Source organism: Prunus mume, linkage group LG1, assembly GCF_029339155.1.
Source record: "Prunus mume cultivar Tortuosa linkage group LG1, ASM2933915v1, whole genome shotgun sequence".
NCBI lineage: Eukaryota > Viridiplantae > Streptophyta > Magnoliopsida > Rosales > Rosaceae > Prunus > Prunus mume.
Window position 1 is genome coordinate 31,805,908 of NC_142698.1, and position 21,989 is coordinate 31,827,896.

General features: G+C 37.2%; 3 protein-coding genes and 1 pseudogene across 6 annotated transcripts; 2 read left to right on the forward strand and 2 right to left on the reverse strand.

Annotated features, from left to right (window-relative positions):
- Positions 1 to 258: 258 nt before the first annotated feature.
- LOC103343660 (uncharacterized) lies at positions 259 to 1,292 on the reverse strand. Its single transcript, XM_008247305.2, has one exon. It carries the CDS (start codon positions 1,143 to 1,145, stop codon positions 582 to 584), a length of 564 nt encoding a protein of 187 aa, XP_008245527.2. The 5' UTR covers positions 1,146 to 1,292; the 3' UTR covers positions 259 to 581.
- A 3,896-nt stretch (positions 1,293 to 5,188) lies between these two features.
- Positions 5,189 to 6,577, forward strand: LOC103343661 (FAM210B-like protein). The gene is made up of 3 exons (XM_008247306.2): positions 5,189 to 5,611; positions 5,914 to 6,102; positions 6,218 to 6,577. The coding sequence occupies exons 1-3, from the start codon at positions 5,375 to 5,377 to the stop codon at positions 6,374 to 6,376; spliced, it is 585 nt and encodes a 194-aa protein (XP_008245528.1). The 5' UTR covers positions 5,189 to 5,374; the 3' UTR covers positions 6,377 to 6,577.
- Positions 6,578 to 6,687: 110 nt separating this feature from the next.
- Positions 6,688 to 12,538, reverse strand: LOC103344161 (uncharacterized). Of its 4 annotated transcripts, none has more exons than XR_016126090.1 (6): positions 10,357 to 12,538; positions 8,771 to 8,823; positions 8,639 to 8,689; positions 8,143 to 8,498; positions 7,412 to 7,474; positions 6,688 to 7,296 (listed from the first exon to the last, which is right to left on the reverse strand). XR_016126090.1 is itself a non-coding variant. In XM_008247783.2 (1 exon), the coding sequence occupies exon 1, from the start codon at positions 12,439 to 12,441 to the stop codon at positions 10,336 to 10,338; it is 2,106 nt and encodes a 701-aa protein (XP_008246005.2). In that variant the 5' UTR covers positions 12,442 to 12,534; the 3' UTR covers positions 9,945 to 10,335. The 4 variants fall into 4 exon arrangements, 1 of the variants encoding a protein (XP_008246005.2); XR_016126089.1 differs by having other exon boundaries at positions 6,688 to 7,299; XR_016126095.1 differs by lacking the exons at positions 6,688 to 7,296; positions 7,412 to 7,474 and adding an exon at positions 9,717 to 9,771 and having other exon boundaries at positions 8,466 to 8,498; positions 10,357 to 12,537.
- Positions 12,539 to 20,487: 7,949 nt separating this feature from the next.
- LOC103344100 (putative CCR4-associated factor 1 homolog 11 pseudogene) lies at positions 20,488 to 21,640 on the forward strand (annotated as a pseudogene).
- The last annotated feature ends 349 nt before the right edge of the window (positions 21,641 to 21,989 follow it).

Here is a 21,989-nt window from a genome sequence, read left to right on the forward strand (position 1 = left end):
ATGAAGGTATATATCTACATGAGAAGCACTGCAAAGCTAAGCCAGTAAATGCTTATGCAATCAGACAAAAATATTGAGATCTCTCCAATATGCCACTGCCAAGCACCAACCAAACATAGAAACAGCAACAATGATGGCTGAACTGCAGACTCATTAAAACCACACACAGTTAGTATTGAATACCAATGTTGGAAATTGTACTAACATAAAAACAGACACACACACACACACACAAAATTTCCTTTCATTTTCTTATATTAAAAAAAAAATTCTAAGCTATTTAAAATTTCCTATCTATCCACCATACGAGAAGAATTTGGGAAATTTCACTGTAGACATATTTCAAATATGTCGAGAAATTAAAATACATGATAATATCACCACAGTGACATCCCATTACATGTAAATTTTTCTCCCACCGTACACACCAACCCAAATGGGAAAACACAATATCTCTCCGCATGTGCTTTAATCTTGAGTACCAACCCCATGAATTTATGGCTAATGAATTTTCCCAACCTCTCCCACTTGCCCATCAATTCAATGCCTCACATGGCCATGACACATGTCACCGCTGGGATTCACATGATCGGTTTCTTACTTTCTCTGATCAGATCATTCCAGATTTGTGTAAAAACTTGGATAATAACATCATGGTGGGATGCAGAGTTGAGTTCAAGAAAGCAGCTGAGCAGCTCCTGCAGATCCTCCTTTGAATAAATCTGCTTCTCTACGATCATCTGCAGCATAGACTGCCTGAAGTCTTGGTAGGGATCGTTGGATTCCTTCACCACAGCAATGCTGTCGTCGATCTTTGTCCACTTGGGGCTTGGGAACTTGGTGTTCTTTGGATTTGTGCTTTCTGATGAATCAGACGGGTGTGAGGAGGAGTTGTTGTTGAAGGAGATGGTGGTGGAGGTGCACTGGTCCTCATTATCATCGTCGTCATCAACAGTGAAACTGCCATTTTTGTCACAAGAGCTTGAAGAGGAACGTCGTTTGAGAGTTGGGTTTTGGGGGATTTGGGTTTTGGGTTTTGGAGTTGGCTCATATACATCTGAGAGCTTTGGCTTGCCACAGCCACAACCTGCGATATTGGATATGAGTAGGGTTTTGATAAGCTTGTGCTTTTTGCTGGAAGACATTGGAGGGAGATATAGAGAGAGAGAGTTGTTTTACTATTGCCTTGAGAGAGAGAGAGAGGGAGAGAGAGAGATTTTGGTTTAAGGAAGCTGGGAAAGTATTGTTGGTAGGAGTCTTTTTCAACAATCAATATTTTTGCTCTGGCATGAGACCTGTGTGAATGAGAGAGGAGGTGTGTTTTGGTAGGAGTCTTTTTCTGTATTACTGTTGAAGCAGAGGTGGGTTTTTATTTTTTTTATTTAAGAAGCATTTGACTTAAGATTCTTAAAAGCATTGGAAATCAAACTTAAAAGAAGCATGTGTGACCTTGGCAGAGGCAACCTTCGTGATAAGATTCTTCCCTTTCAAGTTTATCATCTATATCATATATCAAAACAATATTTTATAAGAAATTTAATAATATAATATCTATGTGAAGCTTAGTTTTCTCAATGACACATATCTCACTGATTAGTTTGAGCTTGGAAGGAAAAAAAAAATTGATTATTTTTGTTCTTCTTTATAAAATAATAATCAACAACTTTTTATTTTCGGTTACGTACAACTTTTTTTAATAAGCATAATAATAACTCGAATTGAAAACTAATATATAAGATTCTTGGCATGAAACTAATTTGGAGTCAATAAAAATATTGAATTTGGAGGGAATAATGACATTAACCGGCACTGAAAAAATAATAAAAATTAAAGCAGGCCCAAAAGCCCATGACTAGGCCGACAGAGTTCTTTGGTCAAGCCTAAGGAGGCGCACGGACTAACAAGACCAGGCAGGGTCGTCTAATGCATGTGGTCAGTCCTAGAAGCCCAGGCGCAACTTATTTAAAAGGACCAATGGGCCCATGAATTCCACTGACGCCTGATTCTCCCAAAAGGAAGAGACACATGCTAGCGCATAGCTAACCAACATTTCCAGATACAAGCCCTTTTTTTTTTTGCAAGAAAAACTTTGGGTGATGGATTTGAGAGGTCATGACCAAAATTTCATCCGGATTTGAGAGGTTATCTTGAGCATGAGAGCGTTCGAACGCCCTCTCACATTGGGGTCTAGTTTTGAAGTTTTGGACACTCAACCTCTATAGTCCCACCACACAACAACAGTAAAGAAATTTACTAATAGATGTATACCAAGCAACCATATGTTATAATGTACTGGAAAATACATATTCTTTCAACAACCAAAAGCCTATATCCATGTCCCTGTGGAATCCATTTCCTCTATCCTCATGCTCCATATGATATGATATGATGCTATCATCTCATCACAATATTATTCTCTCTTTTTTCATCCTTTCTTTGACTGATATGAAAAGATTCTAGGGAAGCTTATTACTTGACGTGGAAGAAATTTAATTTTAATTTGCCCAAAAGGGCTGGATCCAGAAGTAGAGGGAAAGCAGAAATGTAAGCTAGATTGGCAAGATTCGACTTCAATACAAAAGGACAAAATTGCAAATTCTAATGGTCACCATCAACACAACCATCTCATGCTTATTGCGAAAAAATAAAAAATTAGGGCAATTTGATTCCGATTTTATAGATTTTGTTTATTTATTTTTGTTCGAGATAGAAAGAAATATATGGAAGAAATTAAAGATCAAGGAGGATATAGAGGCATATTGAAGAAATACATATGAAAAGAAAACTGAAAGCTGAAAACAATCTTCAAGTTGTTTTCTTTTCAAGTATTTGTTTCATACATTCTACTCCATTCTTTTCTCTCATATATTTTCTCTCGATCTCTAGTGAAAAAAGTGAAGAGAAAAAAAACTGAAACCAGGAATGGTAATCTACCACATTTAGAAAGAAAAACTATTCATTACCAACTAGCAATTAATCTAATGATATTTCTTTCTAACTTGTTAAAAGAAGAAGCAGTTTGAGCCACCTTCCCCGTATCAAAAGACAAAAAGAAGAAGAAAAAGAAAAAGAAAAAGAAACTACTCGTTGCCTAATTTCAATTTTCTAGTACTACCCAAATACATTGACGTTCTTTGTGGGTTTCTAACAACGAATATGAATTGCTCCTAATAGCCTACCAAACACCCGCCTGATTGCAGTGACAACACTTCTGCTGAAGATTTTCAGATTACCAAAAAGCTGCATCGTCGACGAGCGCGGTACGGCTTGGCTTGGCTCTGGCATGGGCTGCAAGTAAGCCCAGGCAGCCTTCTGCACCAACAAGTTGCTAATTGGGATTTGACAAGCTGATTGCAAAGCCGAAGCTTTTGGAGACGAACAAGTTTTAGGTCTTGTTGAGGAGGGCATCAGATCCTTGAGCGAAGTATATTCTAACAAAGGAGAATTGAGCTCTGAACTGGTTGCGGGGAAGCTTTGACTTCGAAACTTTGTCCAGGAAAACCTTCTTCGTTGATTTGATGGCTCCATGCTGTTTTAGCTCCAACGAAAGTATAGTTATGGGGTCTGGTTGGCTTTTGTTTTGAAAGACGAGGGTTTTAAAAGTTTGTATTTACATAGAGTGTGGCAGTTGATAGAGTGTCAAAGGGATTCAAGTTTCTGTTGCTTTGGAATTTTAGTTCAAATTGGTAACTGTTGGCAAAAGCAATTTTATTCTCTAGGGATTTGCTTCACGTCCTTCGGAGTTTGATCAAGGATGAAATATGCCAATTATAATTTGGGAAGTACCATTAATTTATGCCACGTCCATAAACGCACGATCATTTGGGATATACCAAATTCTGAGTCAATTCAACTAACACACCATTAGTAATTTTTATTACTTTACAACTGAAACACCCTGTTTGAGGTGAATTAAATATAGGACACCAATAACATAAGTAACTTGCTTTTGGTATTTGAGCTTCAAATTTTTGGGCCACCAAACCAAAGTATTTGTAATCAGGTTGGTACTACAATAGTGGTATGCCATACTTATGTTGCAAATATTAATTACTATTATGTTTAGCTGTAAAAGCATAATACCATCACATGTTAATATTTTTTTCTTGGTAAGACACACAGATGTATAATGTATGTATTTGAGTCTATATTAATACGAACCATAACAGTGGTTTTGAGAAGTATATACCGAAAACAAAAAAGTATTTACTCCTACCGAACTTTCAAATTTAGGGGAGTTTCACTATTATGCCAAATATAGGGGCCTAAGTTATAAAATAAAATAAAACCCTACATGAAATGGACTTTAGAAACACACTCAAAACTCATTTACAAAATAACAAAGAGGTTTCGAACTTCCTATAAATTACAAAATTGTCATCAATTTCTTTAAATAAACCCAACCTCAAAATCTCATTAAAAAAAAAAACCAATAACACTCAATAGGGCATCAAAGTAATTTAATAATCAAAATTAAATTCAACATGGCCAGTTGTCCTCTTTTGAGTTTGTTTATAGAAATTAAATGATGTAGAGTTTATCTATATCACTAGTGCTAAGAATTGGTATATAACTAAATACCTCTTATAGTAGTCCCAATCTCTTAGACCATAGAAGTCCAAGAGATTGTGGTCACTCACCGTTGGATATTAAGCTGATGGTTCAAAAAAGTTTCTTAAAAAGAATGCAAGAGTGAATGAACTGTTGAATTTACTTCCAACGGTGAGTGAACAAATCTCTTGGACTCTGTAGTCCAAGAGATCGTGACCGCCTCTATATATATATATATATATATATTCAAGTGTTGAAACATATGTTTAAACATTAAAAATAATACTAAATTTGCAAGTTCGGTTGAAGTAAATTCATATTTTTTTTAAAAAATGTATATACTTCTCAAAACCAAACAACAAATTTTTTTGGTAATTTTAGTTTCGGTTTATCCAACCAAAAAAATTTGGTGGGTTTGGTTTTTTCGAAACAAAAGAGCACACAATATGTGGTGGGAGGGAGAGAGGTCATTTGGGCTCTTGAAAAAGAGGCCCAATATCTTTATTTTTGGGTTTGTGTCTGTCAAGCAAACCGACAATCTCCAACCAAAATAAAAAGAAAACCGACAATCTCAAGCCCACTACACACACAAAGGGCAAAAATTTTACATTGATGAAATTGTAAAGAGATAAAAAAAATAGAGCGACTTGGACTGTCTTATAGCCTCATGTAGTAAAGCTGCTTGTGCATCTTCTTCTGCTTCTTGCGTGGTTCAATTCAATTTCAAAGGGATTAAATTCCAAGACATTTCTTCTCAGAACACAACCCATTAAATTAAAGCATGTTTGATTAGAATTAGATAGAAAGTTTTGGTTGGCAAACAATGGCAACAGCTGTGCTAGTCCCCTGTCTTAACTCTGCTTCCTTCTTCAACAACAATGGACAATCAAGAAATCGCTGCTGTGCATCAATTCAGCCATCCAAGGCCAGCTCTTACTCCAAACGTTTCAGAGTCAGAGCCCTGAAAGAGAAAACAGAGGAGGAAATCAAAAACCCATCATCTGCTGATTCAGCTGAGGAGATTACTAAGAAGTATGGCCTCGAGGCTGGTCTCTGGAAGGTACACATCTCTCTCTCTCTCTTTATTTTATTTGTTCTTGTGGTAAACTCCTGCCAATTTGGTTTCTTTCATACTTATTAGAAAGATAAATATCAAGTAAATTCAATTCAGAAAAATAAAAAAGGAAAAAAAAGAGTATGAATTCAAAAGTGAAAGAAAATATTATGAATTAATTAAGGGAAAAAAGGTCTAGTTCGTTTTGAGCTAATAGCTGAGAGCAGTGTAAGAGTTTGAGTAAATAAGTGGTAAATAGTAAGCTATATCTATATGTAGTCACAAAGTTTTGTTATGGAAAAATGCAGATATTCAGTTCAAAAGAGGAAGGAAAGGAAGGTGTGGAAAAGAAGTCCAAGGGAGATGATGCCAAGCAACTGCTAGCGAAGTATGGAGGGGCATACTTGGCCACCTCCATCGCTCTCTCCATAATCTCATTTTCGTTATGTTATGCACTCGTCAGTGCCGGGATTGATGTCCAAGCTTTGCTGCAAAAGGTACAAGCAAGCAATCTTCATATGAACCGAATGCAAACTTAACTGTTTTTATCATGTAAGATATTTGGAAGAATGACTTCTCATCCTACCTACTGTTTTTACTTTTCTTTTTCAGGTGGGAATCTCCGGCAGTGAGACCGGAGAGAAGGTTGGGACATTTGCTTTGGCATATGCTGCACACAAGGCTGCATCTCCAATTAGGTTTCCTCCAACAGTGGCTCTCACTCCCATTGTAGCCAGATGGATTGGAAAGAAAGTCGAAAAGGAGAAGTAACTTCTTCGGTTACTTAATCCATAAACAGGAGGTTTGCTCGTAAAGTTATGGTTTATACCCTTGTTTGTAAAATCGGCTGTATAATTTCTTAGTCATCTTTTTTCTCATTTGCCAATCAATGGTTATATATCATATACTCTCCCAAGTCTCTTGGAGTTTATACAATGGAAAATCGATTCGTGTTAACGATTCGTTGCACAATATTGCGAAGTCTAATATCTACAATGTAACTTCAGTTTAGGTGATTGAGATGGTAATCATGCAAAATGACTGCCTGGACTTGGGGCATCTTGAAATCACATGAACAAGAATTGAGTAAATTCAAATTATAAATTGATGATCAATTACAAAATGTGGTAATTCTAGTTCAGAAAATAGCTCATCAGTATAATTCAAAACAAAACGAGGCATCAGAACATAAATCCTTTCCTTTTTTGGGGTCCTGAAACTACCCAACATTCTCCCTATCCAACCTTATCCAGACTTATTACTAGCCAGTCTACTTCACTCTGGTTAATACAAGAAAAGCCAGCTAATTCTAACAATATACATGATGTACTAACAATTGTATCCTCTTAATTATTTGCCACCGTCTCATGGATATGTATATTACATTAACAGCTACCTCCATCTTTGGTTCCTCTGATGGATCTTCCGGGAACACTTACCGGAACCTTCAACCCAACCTCCGCCAGTGAAACAAATACATGAGATGGTTGGACATCATAGGTTCTCAGAAAAAAAGAGTCCACTTCTGCAATTAGATTCAGTAAGAATCATTTTTAGGTTTCAAGTCTTAGTACGGTTGGCAGTAGCCGGTACTTGAGTTGAACTAGATGGCGGAGTTTGTGGCCGTGGTTTGCTGACATTAACCATGGCATAATCTTCATCAATTGCACCCAACTCATTCCATACAACCTCTGCTATAGTTGATAGTTAAGAAATTCAGTAGACATATTTTGACCACGGAAATATTGACCCCAAAGAATAAATAATAAATGGAAAGAAAAACAACATCTTTCAGGACAAGGATACGTTCTGTTCTCCACGTCTGATACTAATATCAGCATCTGATAAAAGCCAGTAATCTGCATGACTCTGAAAAAAGGTAACAGAAAATGCTCACACTGTAAGTCAAAGTTATTCTTTCCTCAGTACAACAAAAGACAATTTAACATTTCACACCTTTTTTTTTTCTTTTTTTTTGCCATAATGTGTAAAGGGTTATATAACAAGGTACGAAAAGATACCTATTTGGCTAAATAACTAGAACTCTAGAAGATGTTTTGCAATTAAAATAGGATTAGCAGAAGTATCTAATGGAAAGGGAAACTTCCACAAGGCCGCATCTCCAATTAGGTTTCTTCCAACAGTGGCTCTAGTGTGTGAGGAAAACCACCCCCAAACTAGGTGTGAAGCAGCAACATGTGAGGACAGCACAAAAAATCAGGAAAAATAACCTTTAGTGACGGTTTTTCTGCAGAAAACCATCACTAAAGAGTGTCAGGAACCTTTTTTCTACAAAAAACCCTCACAAAAGGGTTTTAGCAACGAAAAATCTGATGAACAGCCAGAAAATGCAGCAGTAGCAATTTTGGTATTTTAGCTCATATTTGAACTTCCAATCCACCTAAAACACAATGCAGGCCATATGGGACCCCCAAACTTGGTCCAAATCATCACCATAACCATTTGCAACATGACTGAAAATTTAATTCACATGAAACACTCCATAGTGAAAATTATGAAGGGAAGCCAAAACTGACCATAATTGTGCCAAAAGGCAAATTTTCGCAATGATGTGCTCCAAACCAAACCAGCACCCAGAACATCTTTGTGAGACCGTATGTTACTTGTGGGGGCCACTCCTTGGCGCGAAAGAACTAAGAAAATGATATTGTGCATAGGAAAACTTCACAACTTCTCCAACAAAAACATCAACCAAAATAACCTTTCCTATTGCATTATTTCAACTTTTGGCCATTGCAAACCCAACAAAAAGGCATACATGTGAGCTGTTTGGTATCCTTGTGCACAAAAGCCTTATGGCCTGGTTCTCAAGCCTTAAAATCTACTCCCTGAATGTAATCCCTTGATATCTTCTTCAGTGACAAAAAGCCATCTACCAAAGTAAAAAGGAAAACTGGATAAGTGTTTGCATAAATTGCAACAGGGTAAGCTAAAAATAGAATGTCAAAAACTAGCCAGTGATGACCTTCCATGGAATGTAATGATACTGAACATTGAAGGATAAAACTTTACTTCTTATTGCTTTCATCTTTGCTCAGGTCCCTCAACCTTTCCCGCATCTCTCTGGACAATTTGATAGCTTTAGCACAAAACAACAAATAACAATAGCAAAGAACGAAAAAGTAGCAGCAGCCAAGGATTAACCTTATTTGCTGATCCAATCTGCGCTCCTCATCAGATAGGTTTTCAACTTGTGCCTGGGATAAAAAGGAAATTATGAATGAGGTCATATCTGTACTTCAGAATTGGCAAACATTATTTTTGCTATGACGTGCAATGAAAAGTTGACAGATTTTATGTATGATCCATTGTCTCTAGTCTTAATCAACCATGACACTAATCTTAGGAAGCTCAACCAAACAAAGGCCTTGGAAACTCTTTCCAGCCAAGAACAGAAATCCTGCTTTTTTCATGACAATCATTGAAATTCAAATGCATCACACAAACTTGGAACTGGACAAATGCGGACTGAAATCTAGCATGGTCAACCAAAAACAAGTCTTGTCAAAGTGATCTAATCAAGAACACAAATCCTGCTTTGTCATGCCAATCATTCATATCTGAATGCATTACGCTGAAAAATGGTTCTGGACGAAACATGGGGACTGAAATCTAGCAAGTTCAACTATACAAGTCAAGAACATAAAATCCCCACTTTGTCATGCCAGTTATTCATATTTGAATGCATTGGAACTGGACAATACATGTAGACTTAGGAAATATGACCAGTAATGATATCATGCTGAAGTTCCAAATGTGGAAAGCAATTTGCACAGAAAACCCAACCAGTCAGTAAAAGGGATGTTGACTTCAGATTTATATGGTTATTTACTTCCTTGCGAGTAAATGCAGCCTTTTTAATCAGCTAACACTTTCAGTCTAGGTTTGGAATCAACAATGATAGCGAGGTTGGGGATTGGCACGTCCAAAAAGAAGAGAGAACAGAAAAACAACAAATAACAGGACATAATAGCACAAACACCAACAGCATTGGTACTTTTAAGCAAACAAACATAGTCTCAAAAACTGAGCCAAGACTAAGCTATCCAAGCATGAGCATGCCAAGCAACAAGTTCACTTTTTTCCGTACCTGTAAGCTAGGATAATTTTCGTCCATGTCCCCTGTCCTCAAGACATCAAGTCCCCTAATCAACCAATCACTCAATTTTGAGTAACTTCTAATATACAGTGGATAATTGAATATTTACAACTTAATAAAGTGGAAAAATAGCTGTTAAAATTTCAGGAAACAAATACAACTAACCCCTTACTTCCACTGAATTCTATTTTTAAGCTTCTTTTCTATAAGACCAATTCCTTCAAGAACATTTGTTATATCATATATCTGCCTCTTTTGCACATACATAAAAAGAACATTTATAATTTACAGATCCTTGACATAGAATACATTACAACAGATAGGAAAGTAGTCACCTCTAAAGTATCAGCAGCATTATTGAGATCCAGAATACCATCTTCCGCATAGCAGAACAGATTTTGTAGTTTCAAATATTACAAACAGAGAAAAGAAACTAGCCTGACCTCCAGCAAAGGCCAAGTATAACTAAAAACACAAAAACAGCATTACATTGATTTCACAAATCGGTTCCATCTAATGATCATTCCTTAACCAGGGGAAGGGGAAGACAAGGATTAAAAGGAATTTGTGTCTGAATCTTATAATATAAAACAGTAAAGAGCAAAAAGTTCTAATCATCGTCAGAAGAAACCTTTCGCTTCTTCCACATGTAGGCAGCTTCCAATATCTTGATGTTTTGGGTATGTGCTTCTTCTGGGAAGCTGTAATCAATGTATTCCTCATATCCAGCAGGGCCATCTTCGGTTACTATTGGCCTCCGCTTCTTAAGTTTCTTTGGAAGCTTAGACTGGACTAAGCTAACATCACCGAGATCTCCAAAGCTAGCCTCCACATTCAACATTTCTTCAAGCAAGAGACATCGTTCTTCCTTCAACTCAGGTGCTGAAGTTCTAAAATAGTTAAAAGCTCTCTCAAATATTTTTCGAACACGCTGAACACATTGCTTCATTTGTTCACGAAGATAATCCTGATCCTGGTCTTCTGAACACATTGCTTCCACTATAGCAGATGCCTCAAATTTCGCATAACTGATCCACACCTTTAGGTGTTTTGTTCGGTCTAGGAGTCTCTCGTAAAGTTCTCTAGTTCTCTCAAATTCACCCTCTGATAGTTCAAAGTCAATGTATGCCTTCCACAACAATTCAGGCATGTCAAGTGCTGGTTGGGCGATGGCAAGTTCAAAAACCGCCCTAGTCCGTTCTGTCTCACATAAAGATTTCTCTAACTCTGCATACTTGGTCCACGCATAGCAATTTTCTGGGGACCAATGCAGATACTTTTCATACAATTTTCGACATCGATCGAAATTCCCAAGGTTCAGCTCAGTCTCAATATACTTATTAAATATCTTATCTTTAGGTGACTTGCCTATTGCAGTACCAAGGATCTTGCGTGCACCCTCGAGATTCAGCTGTCGTATCTCAAACCTGGCAGTGAGAAGCCATATTTTTCCAAATGAAAACTTCTTATGAGGAATCAGTTGAAGGCATTCCCTATATACATCTCGTGCATGTTCCATGTCTCCAGCATCAAGCTCCTCATATAGTGCATAATTGATCCACAAGTAAATGTAGCGCTGCCAATACCGCTTCTCCGGCACAGGAGGAACATTAGCAATAGCTCTCTCATAAACCTCTCTAATTCTGTCCTTATTTCCTGCACTCTCTTCAAGCCTTATATAATCAAACCAGGAATCGTAATTAAGAGGATTCTTCCTAACCTCGTCTTCATATTGAAATCTCCTCTTTCCCACAATCGCATCCTCAATGCCTTGTCTATCTCCATATTGCTTCTCCAAACCCACAAACTTTTTATACAAATCCTCAACCCTTTGTTTGGGTATATGATCAAGTGCAAATTTATAAATACGCCTTGCTCTATCAGTTTCTTTGCACCGCTCCTCAAATTCAGCGATAGCCACAAATAACTGCTCGGCCTCCTCATCATCGCCCATGATCTCCACTGCTCTCTCATATACATTTCTTGCCCTCGCAGCCTCACCATTCTTCATCTCAAACTTGGCATACCGAATCCAAGCACCAACTTTCGGATGACATTGCACGAAACGCTCGAAAATCGCTCTAGCACGCTCGACCTCATTATAGCGAAGCTCAAACTTGATGAAGGAGAGCCAGCCTTGCTGGTCCGGCATCCAATTCATCCACCTCTCGTATATCTGCCGAGCACCAGCCACATTCCCTATAATCTCTTCCATGTGAATATACTTGTACCAAATCTTATCAACTCTAGGCAAGAGCGTGACGGCACGGTCCCACACGTTCCTTGCATGGTTGATGAACTTGTTCTTCATCTCCGCCTCAGCATAGTTGCTCCACAGGGTAGCGTTCCGGTGATCGACCTCAAGGGCACGCTCCCAAACAGAGCGAGCACGTTCGAAGTCCTTGTGGGACTCCTCCCACTGAGCATACTTGTTCCAGTCACTGACATTCCCCCTCACGCGCCGGATTTGGTCTTCGAATTCCTTGCGCTTTCGGAGGCGGTAATCTGCGAGCTCGATGGGATCAGTGATCTTCTGCTTGGGAGGTCGGATTTCAGCCTCCTGGCGCTCACGTGCCTCACGGAGGATTTGCTCTGCTGTAATTTGAACAGGGGCTGGGGTTTTGTTCTTAACCCGAGTGGGTCGTGGCAGCATGACGTCAGCATCCTTTCGGGTTAAGAACCCTAGGGTTGGGTCTGCGTCCTTGAAGGAAGCCATGGCTGGGGTTTACTCGCCTGGAAAAACTAAAACCTGACAATGTTTTGCAAATTTCCGTATGCATTTATCAATAGCGTGCGAATATCTCTATTTATAGAGAACAGTACCCTCCTCCCAGTGCCTTAAGAAAATTGCGGTCACTCCTTATGGATTAGGGAGTGTATTCAATTAGGATTATAAAGTGTTGGAATTTTTTTTTTAAAAATTCGAGTGTATTTAATTTGAATTTATACAAATTTTAAAAGAGGTTTTACAAGTCTAGGTGTATTCAATTTCGACTTGTATGAATTTTTTAAAAGTTCCATTCAAATTTGGGTATATTCAATTACGATTATAAAAAAGTTGAATCAAATCTAGGTCTATTCGAAATGTCATATATTTGGAAGGATTTTATTAAGTGATAAATTTTTGTAGGTTTTAAGAGGAGAGCTATAAATAACAAGGACCATAATAAATCCAACCACACCCCAAGTATTTCATCACACATTTTTCTTTTACCCTAGCTTTTCTCTTTGCAACAAAAGATGACCAACTTTCTTCCTCTATCTGTGAAGGTATGCTCCCTATTTTTTCTTTGATTAATACCTCGTTGGGTTTCTTTTTCCATGATTTTTCTTCATCGTGTTTTTCTTGTTATTATGTTATAGTTTGGGGTTAGAGTTGATGCTTGTTACTAGGGTTTATACTTGTTTTTCTTTTGAAATATCTATATATGAATTTATAAGAATTGTTCATTGAATTACTAATAGAAAATTGAAATAATTGATAACCTTATAAGAGTTTGTATGTCTTCTTGGTAGTGGTGTTGACCTCATGACGTCAGTTTGCAAGTGTCGATGAAGTCTAGGATGAAGATGGCGTCGATGACGGCTGGTGGTGACTGATGCGAAGAAGATGATGGCGTCTATGGCGTAGCTATGTCAATGGCGTTGCAACATCGATGGCTGGTAGGTACGTATGAGGAGTAGAAAGGTGAGAGGGGGAGTGTTTCAGAGAGCTCAGGAGGGTTTCAAGGAAGGAGAGAGGAACTCAGGATGTTTCAAGGAGGGAGAGATAAGATTTTCACATAGACACGGAGAAATCTAAATTTTAGGTTGAGGTTAAGCCACCCCTTTTATTTAGCATGTTTTAAAAGACGACACTTGTTAATTGACAAGTGCCGTGTTTTAAAAATCAACCCAGCGCAACTCCACTTTAGTAGTGTATAAGATGATATACTATGACGATTTTACAAAACCGTTGTCTTTTAAAACACAACGATTGTTTTAAGGTGCATCGTCGTCTATTTTGAGTCGTGGATTAACTAAATTGTAGTAGTGTCTATCTATTTTTGAATTTGAAAGATGTTGTGCTTGGAGTTTTCTCATTACGACTACAAAGAACAAGGAACCATATCAGCTAAAGAAATTATAGAAGTCTGGAATAAAAGCCATACAAATCTTAAGAAAGTTTATTAAAAAATTATATATAAGTCCTCTAAAAGTCTATCAAGTTTTATACGAATTCTAAAGTTCCATCAAGTTCTATGAAAGCTGACACTTAAACAAAATCTTTTTAAACGCTCTAGAATACTAATTGAATACCCCTAAGGAATTTGGTCATTCCTTATGTTATAAGGAAATTGATCCATCAATGATAAGGAAACTTATTTAGAAAGGAATATTAAATCCAAGGTTCACATAATTTTTTTCTAAAGCGACTTCACTATCACTACTTCTTTCTTAATGTATAAATAGGGATCGTTAAAATATTCATTAATGTTAAGAATAATACTAGTCTTATCTACATTTTTTATACCACATGATGTGGCAGCTGATGTGTACATATCACATCATGTAAAATACTAGTTTCTGTTTTTCTAATTTTATTTATTAAAATACACTTCATTCGTTTAATTGATGTGGCATATGATATGGACATGCCACATCATGTGGTATAGAAATGTGGGATAAAAATGTGGTAAGTGTAGCATTACTCTAATGTTAATGATGGCATGCTTTTTATGTCGCGTAGGATTCACTATTATGCCCAATATAGAGTCCTCAAATTATTAATAAATTAAAATATATATATATATATATATATATAATGGACTTTAGGAACACACCCAAAGCTCATTTACAACATAACAAAGAGGCATTGAAGTTCCTATAAATTACAAAACTACCATCAATTTCTTAAAACAAGCCTAATCGCAAAACCTCATCAAAACACTCAACAAGACATCAAAGTAATTTAATAATCAAAATTAAATTGAGATATTTAGTCGTATACCCATTCTTAGCACTAGTGATATAGATAAATCATAAATCATTTAATTTCTATAGACAAACCCAAAAAACACCAAAAAAATGACAGCTGACTCTAAACCATACATCATTCAATAGGGCCAGCTGTCATTTTTTGAGTTTATCTATAAAAATTAAATAGTGTATGATTTATTTATATCACTAATGCTAAGAATGAGTATATAACTAAATATCTATTCCATATTTAGTATAAAATGCTAATAGTTGTTTTGGTTCTGATGCTCTTATTTTTGGATAATAGGGTGTAGGAAACATAATTCTTGCACAAACAAGCAACAAATCACAATTGTCAATAACTTTATGATGATCAAGTTAATTCATTGGAAACAGTCCATAATAAAAATTAAGAAATTAATTAAGCGGACTAATTCTTGATTCACCCATGTCATAAACAAATTAGGGGAATGCTAGCAACCTTCTATCTAACCTTCTCTTTTGGACTTTCTTCATTCTCTTCATGACATGTGTTACTTTATCTACACTTAAAACAATGTCATCAATACATTTGACAATGCATCTTTTGTATCCCAAATTTACCCTTATTAAATGCATTGGACAAACTAGCTTTTGTTTCCACTTTGTTAAAAAAATTAAGAGAAAATTTTAACATCTCCCACAAATTTAACGTTAGTTTTTTTTTTTAAATAAAAAAAATCTGTTTACTCTTTTTTTGGTGAGTGAAGAGGAGATGGGTTTTTAGGTATAGAATCGAAGGAGGAGAGAGAATGAGAAGCACGATGCGCAGTAGAGTTTTGGATTGGAGAGAAATGGTGATGATTGGGTAAGGATGGAGGCGTTGTTTTGGCTAGTAACCGTGAATTTTTACTGGTAAAACCGCAAGTTCTCAAGCATTCACAAAAATATAAATTCAAAACCTAAATAAATAAATACACAATCTCAATTTCTCAAACATATATAAATTCACAATCTCTTCAACTTCTCAAGCATTCACAACCTAAGAAAATTAAAGTTACAATTCTAAGCATTCCAATTAAAGTTAAACTTCTCAAGCATTCCAATTCCAAATCCTTTAAAGTTATAAACCAAAAGGAAAATGTAAAGTAAAATGAATTAAAGTTACAACAAAAAAGAAAAATCCAATTCAAAGTTAATTAAAGTTACAAACTAAAAGGAAAATGTAATGCACCAATATTATAAATTAAAATTACAAACTCAAGTGTTGGTGGTGAGTGGATTTGAAGAACCCCGTTGTGTTGTTTGCATTTTATTATAAGAAGAAGCATAAATAACATTAGCATAAATAAACTAATTACTTACAAGTTGATGGGGTTTTTGGGATGGTTTTGGCCAAGGGTGGGTTAGAGAGAGAGAGAGATGGTGTAATGGGTTTGGGTTTTTTTATTTTTTAAATAGTTTCTTTTTATCTTTTAACTTTTTCATTCAATTAGAATGTTCATTAGTTTTAAAAAATATTTATCTGTTTTTTTTTCCATAAATTTTAACAGTTTTATTGAAAAACTTATTTTTGGAAAGAAAAAAAAATTTGTTTTAGGGAAGTATAATTCGTTTTTATTTTCAAATATTTATTTGATTGAACTTTTAGTGTTTATTTTTAAAATTTGATTGTTTAAGTTAAGTTGTAAATTGAAGGAAATATAAAGTTATTACATTTAATAAGGGTAAATTTGGGAACAAAATATATATTGTCTAATGAATTAATGTCATTGTTTTAAGTGTAGAAAAATGACACATATCATTAGGAGAAGGGAGAAGGTCCAAAAGAGAAGGTTAGAGAGAAGGTTGCTAACATTCCCCAACAAATTATTACGTGACAGTGTGGGCAGTCATACATTAGTGTAGGAGTAATAGATGAAAATAGGTTATTTTAGGAATTGTTTTCCATCCAAATATGAAACTTGCCCAAATTGGGATCCTCTATTGAAGAGTAGGCTTAGCTGATTTGATGTTCTCTAACACAAGCCTATATCTGATGCATTTATTTCTGGATTAAGTTTTAGAGAAAGAAAAGTTATTCTGTCTTTTTTGAACAAAAATCTGAGTTTTTTTAAAAGTGATTTTTTTTTTGTGTGACTAAAACCTAAATTTACTTACCATTTGCACTGTACAACGAATTTGCATGATTCATTGGAGCAATCAAAACCACAATCCAAAGTTGATTTTCTATCAGCAATAAAGACTTTAAACTTGAAATTGGAGACTAAGAAGTACTGCCACTTTTTTGGTGCAACCCATCTTGACTTTGACCATGTTCCAAGTCCCTATCTCCAAAACAAACAATTTAAAACATAGTAAAATAAATAAATAAAAGGAGATCGACGTGGTAGGCAGAATTTTTCTTTGCTCCCACCGAACGCCAACATCACCTAACCAATAATACCCCCATCTATGAGAGAAATTTTCATGCAAGTAGGATAATACTTTTTATAATTCCTTATCGATAACATAATGATACGTAATATAACGTTTTAATATGCCATCATATTATGGGTAATATTATACTTATCACATAAATTTACTATATTTTAATATCATCTTACATGACTGCTGATATGGAGAATCAACTCATTTTAAAATTATATTAATCTTTTTTTAAGGAGATAATATTTTATATATTTTTCTTTAGTTAAATTTTTTTTTTAAAAAAAACCCTACTGAATTAGAGACCACTTTTCACACGTCTCTCTGCCTCCCCCAATTTTCTTTCTCCTTCCTTCCTCTCCTTCCCATCGCAGTGCTTCACGGACTTCTGCCACCACTCCTACCCATCGCATGTGCTTCGTCGGACTTCTGTCACCACTCCGCCAGATGGAGTCTCAAAGCAAGGGACACTTCATGTTTTCAACAAACAAGTTGTGGAAGGATATAAATGAGGAGCTCCTTATAAGACCAACTGATGTGCCAAGGCCTGTCCTCATGCGCACTCTCTAACAAGAGTAGTGGATCTACTTTACAAAAGGGGAGAGGCTTCAACACATGTTGGAAAACTAAAGAAGGATACGGTGACTTCCCTTTTTTATTGATCTTTGTAATTTATTCCTACCTCAGTAATCACAGAAAATGTCATTTTATTCTAGATCAAAACAAGTACAAAACACAAGAATATATTTGGGCCCGACCAAACTCCAATTTGAAGAATTGATTGAGTGTAGTATTGGCAGAAGTCCGGCCAAGCACTGCGATGGGGAGGAGAGGAAGGAGGGAGAGAGAGAATTGGGGGAGGTAGAGAGACGTGTGAAAATGTTGGCGAGTCCTTACTTAGTTAGGATTTTGGTTCCTTACTATGTTAGGATTTTAGTTACTTACCATTTATCTAGTCATATTATAATTGAGATTTATTTCCTATTATAATTTATATTTACTTCCTATTGTAATTTAGATATATTTCCTATTTTATTAGGGTTAACACATCTTTGTACTTATATAAATACCTCCATAGTGTAGAAGAATAAAAATATAAGTCAATATGTGTGAATATGAGTGTATATCTTAGCATAACTGAATATTTGCCCTACTTTATTTGACATGGTATAAGAGCCTAGGTTTTCTTGTGACCTGTGTTTGCGGTCTCCTTGAGAGTCATTGCTAATCCTTGAGATCCTCTGACAAATTGAGAGTCGTTGGTGTTCCTCATTCCTAACCCATCATGGGTGTTCCTTATTCCTAACTTATCATGGGTCTTCACCTTGTTGTAAATCCCCGTTTCTCCTTTCCTTAATAATCAACATATATTTCTTCTACCTTAGCCATAGTCGCACTTTTTTGCAATTTTACCCTTGTCTCTAGCCTTACTGTGTTTATGTTGAGTCATTACCTTTCTTTTTCGCTATCTATGCCTACTGCTGCCTTTTTCTCTTACTTTTCATCTCTCTATGAGCTTGCTTTCTGTTAAAATTAGATTGAGCCCATGTTAGTTTCAGTCTCTTGCGCTCATAGCCGAGCCTCTCATTTAAATGTATACCATATGGGCAACACGCCCCTTGGCCATTGATGGCCTAATCTCTTTCCTCCATGAGCCTCATCACCGCTCACCGAGCCATCTCAAACCTCCGCGAGCCTCGTCACTACTTGCCGAGCCTTCTCCTAGCTGGCCTTTGTCTCTCTCTGTCTGTTGAGCTACACTGCTGTTGTTCCCTTTGCACAACCGCTCTGGTCCTCTCTCTCTGTGCACACCTATATGGCCCTTTTTCCCATTTGATAATGTGTTGCACTTCCTACCCAGAAACATCTGTGTTTTCTTTCTCTCTATTTATTTAGGTGTTACTTTCTCCAAATCTCGACTCTCATACATAATCGGATTTGAGGGGGAGTGACACTACTGCTCATCTATTCCGATGCAATTCAGCTACCTATTTGCCATGGCTGATTCTCCTACGTCGAGGGTAAGTCCGCATTTCTTAAGCGCCACTTTTCTTATGGTTCGACGAACTCTTCTCTTGGGGAGAGAGGAGTGAAGAGAAGTTGTTTGTTGTTCTTTGCTGCCACAGTTGTTTTACCATGAGGAGTGAAGAAAAGTTGTCTCTGCGATAATGGAAGTATTTATCATTCTTATTGCTGTTGACTACTATGTCCTTTGTTGGTACCAGTATCGTTGCTCATACCTGTTAGGTCTCTTGTTGGGGACAATGTTATTGCTCCTGCCTATTATGACTTTTGTTGGGGACAATGTTGATTACTATTGATGATGCATGTTATGCCTTTGCCTTGATGCTTTTGCTGGTGCCAGTGCCTTGTATTGCTGTTATTGGTACCAGTATTGTTGCTCCTGCCTGTTATGGTGCAAGTATTGTTGCTCATGCCTTTGCTGGTGTGTTTATATTGTGGTCACGCTCGTTGACCTTGCTTTTGCTCTTGACTTTCTTTACCTTACCTTATCTTATTTTTTCAAGGTTTGGATTTACCTTGCCTTACCATATTTTTTAGGGTTTGGTTTCGCCATATCTCTGCCGTGCTCACGAGTTTTGTGTTACGCCTTATCGCTCTCGTGCTCACTGGTTTACGTGTTCGCCTTACCTCTTTGCCGTGCTCGGAGGGTTTGTGTTCTACCTTATCTGCCGTGCTCACATGGTTTACGTGTTCGCCTTATCTACCGTCGTGCTCATAGGGTTTACGTGTTCGCCTTACCTCTTTGCCGTGCTCACGGATTTACGTATTCGCCTTATATACTTCCGTGCTCACGGGGTATCGTGTTCGCCTTACCTATTGCCGTGCTCACAAGGTTTCGTGTTCGCTATGTGCCCTATTTTTAGGGTTTGCATTTGTGTTTTCGCTGCAAATTTTGCTTTAGTTTGTCACTTGTTTCACTCGTGGTTGACTAAAAGACCTTCTCTACAATTGGTGCTTCTCAAGTATGGTGTTCTGTGACTCGCTTGTCAAGTTGGGCCTACGAAATATCTTTGCCCAACTTCGGGAGGAGTGTTGGCGAGTCCTTACTTAGTTAGGATTTTGGTTCCTTACTATGTTAGGATTTTAGTTACTTACCATTTATCTAGTCATATTATAATTGAGATTTATTTTATATTATAATTTATATTTACTTCCTATTGTAATTTAGATATATTTTTTATTTTATTAGGGTTAACACATCTTTGTACTTATATAAATACCTCATAGCGGAGAAGAATAAAAATATGAGTCAATATGTGTGAATATGACATATGGGTTCAGGAAAGAAAATATAAGAATTGGAAATTGGAAAGAAAGCGAGAGAGAGAGAGAGAGAGAGAGAGAGAATAAAAAGGGAAAGCCAACAGCCAATATGAGCAATTCTATCTCTTCTCCTACCCGCAGAAGTAATTTGACTTCCGTCTTTTTCCAGGCAACATCCCTTTTCACCCTCCTCCTATCTCCATATATAAACCACACACCCCCACGCCACTCTTCACTCATCCAATACCCGTAAGGCTTTTTCTCCGTCGATTCAGACTCAGCCTACTAAAACATGTACGTCCACGAGGATCAATGTTCGAGCTCAAGTCCGAAGCCCATCAAGATCCGGCAGGTGTGGGCTCATAATTTAGAATCCGAATTCGAATTGATGCGCTCCGTGATCGACAACTACACTTACATCTCCATGGACACGGAGTTTCCGGGCCTGATATTCCGGCAGCCGTACAGACACGATTTACAGCCTTCCGATCACTACAAGACTCTCAAATCCAACGTCGACGCCCTCAACCTCATCCAGGTTGGCCTCACCTTGTCAGACGCCCACGGCAACCTCCCCTACCTCGGCTCCTCCTCCACGAGCTTCATATGGGAGTTCAACTTCAGCGACTTCGACGTCACGCGTGATCGCCACGCTCCCGACTCCATCGCCCTCCTCCGCAGCCAGGGCATCGACTTCGACCGCAACCGGTCCGAGGGGATCGATTCGGCCCGGTTCGCTGAGCAGCTGATGTCATCTGGGCTCGTCCTGAACGAGTCTGTGAGCTGGGTCACGTTCCATAGTGCGTACGACTTCGGGTACCTGGTCAAGATTTTGACCCGCCAGCAATTGCCAAGTGGCTTGAAAGACTTGGAGGAGTTTTTGAAAATTGTGAGGGTCTTTTTCGGAAATAAAGTTTACGACGTGAAGCACATGATCCGCTTCTGTGATGGCTTGTACGGAGGGTTGGAGCAAGTTGCGAAACGTTTGGAGGTGAACCGGGCGGTCGGGAAGTGCCACCAGGCCGGTTCAGATAGCTTGCTGACGTTGCATACGTTTCAGCAGATTACGAAAAAGTGTTTCGCTAATTATGACGAGGTAGAGAAGCACGCGGGAAAGTTGTTTGGACTGGCAGTGGTTTGATTTTTTATATTTAGGGTGTAGATAATTTATTCACAAACAAAATTATTTAGGAAAACATCTTAACTATATTTGTTCTATTTCATTAGGCAATTTGGTAAATAATATTACAATTCTTTTCTAATGCAAGCCTTGCCTTTGTTTGATTATTGTGGTACGCGCCATTATTATTATTTTTTAAAAATATGGAATGAGGATTGGAACTTGGGACTCTCCTTCCAATATTAACAAGAAAATTATCACTAAAACAAGCACTTGTCATTTTCGCACCGCTATTTTACTCAAACAAAATAAATCGCAACCTTTTTTTTGTTGTTGAGAAATTCTGGAATTGTATTCATATGTCACCTGAAAAAATTACAAGCCACAAAGAGCCATTACAATAAAGGAGATGTGAAAAGCTCTCACAAAATAGAGGAAAAAATAGAAGCAATTGCACATAATCAACGGCTCACAGGCTCCTATATCACCTA